The sequence below is a fragment of the Populus euphratica genome, unplaced genomic scaffold (assembly GCF_000495115.2).
Source record: "Populus euphratica unplaced genomic scaffold, PopEup_1.0 scaffold2182.1, whole genome shotgun sequence".
In the NCBI taxonomy this organism is placed as follows: Eukaryota; Viridiplantae; Streptophyta; class Magnoliopsida; order Malpighiales; family Salicaceae; genus Populus; species Populus euphratica.
The window spans coordinates 15,187-20,925 of record NW_011502017.1 but is presented as its reverse complement, the minus strand read 5'-3'; the positions used below and the strand labels follow the sequence as shown (position 1 = coordinate 20,925).

Genomic DNA, 5,739 nt, shown 5'->3' with positions numbered 1-5,739 from the left:
AAAGTCAAAACTTGAGCTAACCTAACAGATTAACCTGGTTGATCTTGCAACTTATTAATTTTTATTTTTTTTATTAAAATAATATTATTTTAATTTTTTAAAAAATTAAAATTAATCCGAAGAATTCAAGCTACCTGATCAAAACTCAAAACTTAAACCGGATTTAAAAACTCTAGATTTAAATTACAAAAATAAAGAAAAAATATAAGGCATAATCCAAGTACTTTAAAAATCAATCTGAATTAAATTTCAAGACTATGCCAACAAGAATTCGTAGAAAGAGAAGAATAAGGTAAGAAAGAAATATTGTCTTCGTTAATATCAACAAAAACATAGGATGTCCAAAAGATAAATATTTAATTACATGGAAGGAGAGAAAGAAAGCCATAAAGAATTTACAAAGAAAATTCTTGGCACGATTCTTTTGGCACTATTATTGGAGCTTCTTCCCTATCCCCACACAATCTCTCCTTGATCCATTCTCAAAATCTAAAACAAATTTCATCATAGCAAAAATATAATTAAACATACGAATAGCAGCTTCAAGATTTCCATGTCTTCTCCTCCATAACAATCAAGAGCCTCAAACTAAACACCTTCAAGATGTGACATGATCATGTTGGTAATATCGGCAGCAGCAAGCATGTAAGCAAAATCTTCTGTTGTTGTTTCACTATAGTGCGTTAATTAAGAACAAGGCTTGGTTTTCAAGCGATAGAGGAGCTTCTTCTTCTTCTTGGAAGTGGTATTGTCAATGGTGAGAACAACTTTACCAGGTTCACCAACTTTAAAACTGTTGCTAACCACTGGTTCTTCAGTTGTAGCAACCTTTCTAGCCTTTTGGATGATCACTGTGTAGCTATCCTCGGCACTTGGTACAAATTCGGCGCCATAGCTCACATCCCATCCCACAACTCTCATTTCCCAAGTCAGAAGGCATGTCTGCAGATCAATTAGATTAACGTTAATCAAGGGAAAAAAAGTAAAACAACGTCATAATGACCATACTAAAATTTAACCCGTGATTGTATCACTGCATAGTTCAGAGTTCCCAAGGAAAGATTCCCTTGTCAAGGAAACACCATTCTAGGTGCTCCTAGTTAGACAAAGTCACATGTTTCTTTCCAAAGGAAAAAGAAACTGCCTTTGTTTTAAACATAGTAGTTAAATCCAAACAGGGATCGATAAAATCCTAAGTTGTATGTCAGCGGATTATCTGGTTTAACTTAGATTAATCGAAAAAAGTTATTTTTAAAAAAATATTACATCAACTTATATTATTTTCCCCTTTATCTTTTATAAAACCCCAAACATGTTTGGGTCACAGCTCAATCGGTTCGATCCAATTCACGGTCCAGGTTTAATAAGCAAGATTTGTAAGTACTCCTTAGCAGTCAAAAGAGAAAGGGTACCTCAGTGACTGGGAATTCTACAGTGTGCTTTGCTGATGGCTTCACAGTAATCTCAGTAACAGCATCAGCTGTGCCAAATTCACCATCTTTGCTTAGTCCTCCATACTTCACTGGTATTTGCTCAGCAGCTATGTACCTGATTGATGGTAGAAAGAAATTTTAACTCACAGCCCAATAGTACAAAAATGCATGTCAGAAAGCCAAGACATTTTCTATAGAAAATTGAAATCTTTTGGGACAAACCTGGTGAGGGTTTCTGCAGATTTCGAAGGACCAGCAAAGACAAACTTGCTTCTTGTTCTCTGAGTTAAAAATGGACTTATCATTCTATTGACTGTGAGGTACCACCAGGGCACATTGATGAAGATCTGCCGAGTAAACACCAAAGAATCAATCAATTTTGAGTTAGTTTGTTTTCAAACACAAAGGAAAGGAATCAAGAAATGAAACAAACAAATATACCTGTTTGGCCACAAATTCTGGATAGTTGTCTTGAAGCAATTGAAGTGCCTGTCTAGTAGCTTGTCTAAGCTCTCTCTTAGCTGGTCCAGGAGAATTTTTCAAGTCATTAACCTGAACAATGGTAGAGACTCCACCAGGACTGAAATCCAATTTCCTAATACTCCTTTCCAGGAATTGAATTCTCCACCTCAAGAATCTCTGCCTCTTCTCTTCATGAGAAAATGAATTCTTGTAAAGCTCCTTGTTTTGGAACTCCCCATAGACATTGTAGCAAACTGGGTGTCCTTCTTTGTCAAGACCATGCATAAATACCACCTTCCCCAAATCATCACAGCCCAAATCTTGATCAAGCAATTCATCAATGCCGAGCTCCTTTCTCCAGCGAATTGTGTTCTTGAGCATGGTGAAGGCATCTTTCACCTTAAAATCCCTGGCTCTGAGAAACTTCAAGAGAATGACATCACTTCTGTCATCAGCAAGAAGTGGTATGCCCCAGATTGATACGACTTCTGGTGTCACTTCCACCACAGTCTCAGACTTTACTTCTTTGGTTGCCTCGTCCAATGTTGAGGCAGCCTCTGTCTCTCCCTCAGGCTCTTTTGTTGCCTGAGCTGAAGTCTCCTCTTGTGAAGCTACTGAAGAGGAGACAGCTACAATGGTCTCTTCAATGGCTTCTACAGTCTTGGCACCATCATCATCCACAGTACTAACAGCAGTAGTATCACTAGCAACAGCAGGAACGGGAGCCACCTTTTCTTGATCATCAAGAACCTCACTTTCCACCACCTCTTTCTTCTCTTCTTTCTCTGCTACAACTTGAGGCTCAACGTTTTCCTTCTCCTCTGTTACTGCCGGTGTTTCCTCTTCTTGGGCTGGTTTTTTATCCTCCTCCGAGGCCACCACCACATCTTTCTTCTCCTCTGCTTTAGCTGGTGCTGGTGTTGTTGTTAAAGCACTAAATTCATGCTTGTTAAGTGCTTCCTGAACAAGTTGCTTAAATTCTTGAAGTGCTTTCTTCTCAGACTCAAGAAGATCAGCAACTTTAGTACTTTCTTCCTTAAAAGAAACCAACTGAGGCATCTTCTCATCATCACCTCCACTAGCTTTCAAAGCCTCAGTCTCCACAACAGCCTCCTCAGCCTGCTTTGGCTTCATTGGCTCCTCCTCAGTCTCAGGCACGGGCAATGGCAGCTCTTTCCCCGCCACTGGCATTGTTGGTGGGGCTGGTGTTTTTTTCTCAGCTTGTGGAACATCAGTTACCACTACCACTTGTTCTTGACTCACGTTTTGTGCCACCTCTGCCATTCTTGAAGACAAAACAAGAAATGCTAGAGATGGAAAAAGAGAGGGAGAGGGCTATGGCTGTTGAATTCTTGAAATGCAAGTGTTTTGAGGGTATGGTGAGGGTTTAAGGGAGGAAGAGGGGGGGAGTTATAAAGAGTGGAGTCGTGGGGGGTGGTGGGTGGGCTAGAGGGCCAAGCTGTCAAGCTGAAAACAAAGCCAGCATGAAGTCTATGATTCTCTCTGTGTGTGTGGGGAACCATAACTATCCATTTGCTGTTAATTTTCTTGAATGATGGACACAATCTTTGCCCTATTTTGTAACGGTTCTTTATAGGGAAAACAACATTTTTGTCCCTTTAAATTGACCAATGTTTCATCTATACCCCTATAGCTCAATTGTCTTGAAGCAATTGAAGCGCCTGTCTAGTAGCTTGTCTAAGCTCTCTCTTAGCTGGTCCAGGAGAATTTTTCAAGTCATTAACCTGAACAATAGTAGAGACTCCACCAGGACTGAAATCCAATTTCCTAATACTCCTTTCCAGGAATTGAATTCTCCACCTCAAGAATCTCTGCCTCTTCTCTTCATCAGAAAATGAATTCTTGTAAAGCTCCTTGTTTTGGAACTCCCCATAGACATTGTAGCAAACTGGGTGTCCCTCTTTGTCGAGACCATGCATAAATACCACCTTCCCCAAATCATCACAGCCCAAATCTTGTTCAAGCAATTCATCAATGCCGAGCTCCTTTCTCCAGCGAATTGTGTTCTTGAGCATGTTGAAGGCATCTTTCACCTTAAAATCCCTGGCTCTGAGAAACTTCAAGAGAATGACATCACTTCTGTCATCAGCAAGAAGTGGTATGCCCCAGATTGATACGACTTCTGGTGTCACTTCCACCACAGTCTCAGACTTTACTTCTTTGGTTGCCTCGTCCAATGTTGAGGCAGCCGTTGTCTCTCCCTCAGGCTCTTTTGTTGCCTGAGCTGAAGGCTCCTCTTGTGAAGCTACTGAAGAGGAGACAGCTACAATGGTCTCTTCAATGGCTTCTACAGTCTTGGCACCATCATCATCCACAGTACTAACAGCAGTAGTATCACTAGCAACAGCAGGAACGGGAGCCACCTTTTCTTGATCATCAAGAACCTCACTTTCCACCACCTCTTCCTTCTCTTCTTTCTCTGCTACAACTTGAGGCTCCACGTTTTCCTTCTCCTCTGTTACTGCCGGTGTTTCCTCTTCTTGGGCTGGTTTTTTATCCTCCTCCGAGGCCACCACCACATCTTTCTTCTCCTCTGCTTTAGCTGGTGCTGGTGTTGTTGTTAAAGCACTAAATTCATGCTTGTTAAGTGCTTCCTGAACAAGTTGCTTAAATTCTTGAAGTGCTTTCTTCTCAGACTCAAGAAGATCAGCAACTTTAGTACTTTCTTCCTTAAAAGAAACCAACTGAGGCATCTTCTCATCATCACCTCCACTAGCTTTCAAAGCCTCAGTCTCCACAACAGCCTCCTCAGCCTGCTTTGGCTTCATTGGCTCCTCCTCAGTCTCAGGCACGGGCAATGGCAGCTCTTTCCCCGCCACTGGCATTGTTGGTGGGGCTGGTGTTTTTTTCCTCAGCCTGCTTTGGCTTCATTGGCTCCTCCTCAGTCTCAGGCACGGGCAATGGCAGCTCTTTCCCCGCCACTGGCATTGTTGGTGGGGCTGGTGTTTTTTTCTCAGCTTGTGGAACATCAGTTACCACTACCACTTGTTCTTGACTCACGTTTTGTGCCACCTCTGCCATTCTTGAAGACAAAACAAGAAATGCTAGAGATGGAAAAAGAGAGGGAGAGGGCTATGGCTGTTGAATTCTTGAAATGCAAGTGTTTTGAGGGTATGGTGAGGGTTTAAGGGAGGAAGAGGGGGGGAGTTATAAAGAGTGGAGTCGTGGGGGGTGGTGGGTGGGCTAGAGGGCCAAGCTGTCAAGCTGAAAACAAAGCCAGCATGAAGTCTATGATTCTCTCTGTGTGTGTGGGGAACCATAACTATCCATTTGCTGTTAATTTTCTTGAATGATGGACACAATCTTTGCCCTATTTTGTAACGGTTCTTTATAGGGAAAACAACATTTTTGTCCCTTTAAATTGACCAATGTTTCATCTATACCCCTGTAGCTCAAGATTTATAGATTTGTTTTCTTAAAAACTTTGATTTGATTTTATTTATTTTTTAGCATTTTTACTATATGTTTGAAAACCTAATAAATTAATAAAAAAAACTCCAATAAATTCCGATAAAGAAAAAAAAATCCATCTAGATTTTGGTCCAAGCTCATAGATTCAAATATTTTCACTCATTCTATGATGAATTTGTGTATCTATAGCTTAACGTGAGCAAAAATTCTAAGTGCCATTGTCAGTATAAAATGTGATAGGATCCCTCTATATGATGTGAAAAGTACGTCGGATATGTGATTAGTCTAATTTTACTAGCTGGTTCGTGCTTAGGGATGAAATTAAAAACTATTAAAAAGTATAAGGAGAACATTTAAAGCTTTGAAACCATACTCATAGCAATGGCACATTGATAAATCTAGAGGGACAAAA

General features: G+C 40.6%; 2 protein-coding genes across 2 annotated transcripts; both read right to left on the bottom strand.

Annotated features, from left to right (window-relative positions):
* Positions 1-375: 375 nt before the first annotated feature.
* Positions 376-3,450, bottom strand: LOC105118742 (patellin-3-like). Its single transcript, XM_011016759.1, has 4 exons — positions 1,875-3,450; positions 1,656-1,780; positions 1,413-1,548; positions 376-942 (listed from the first exon to the last, which is right to left on the bottom strand). The coding sequence occupies exons 1-4, from the start codon at positions 3,177-3,179 to the stop codon at positions 688-690; spliced, it is 1,821 nt and encodes a 606-aa protein (XP_011015061.1). The 5' UTR covers positions 3,180-3,450; the 3' UTR covers positions 376-687.
* A 100-nt stretch (positions 3,451-3,550) lies between these two features.
* LOC105118743 (patellin-1-like) lies at positions 3,551-5,211 on the bottom strand. The gene is made up of 2 exons (XM_011016760.1): positions 4,870-5,211; positions 3,551-4,766 (listed from the first exon to the last, which is right to left on the bottom strand). The coding sequence occupies exons 1-2, from the start codon at positions 4,935-4,937 to the stop codon at positions 3,551-3,553; spliced, it is 1,284 nt and encodes a 427-aa protein (XP_011015062.1). The 5' UTR covers positions 4,938-5,211.
* Positions 5,212-5,739: the final 528 nt, after the last annotated feature.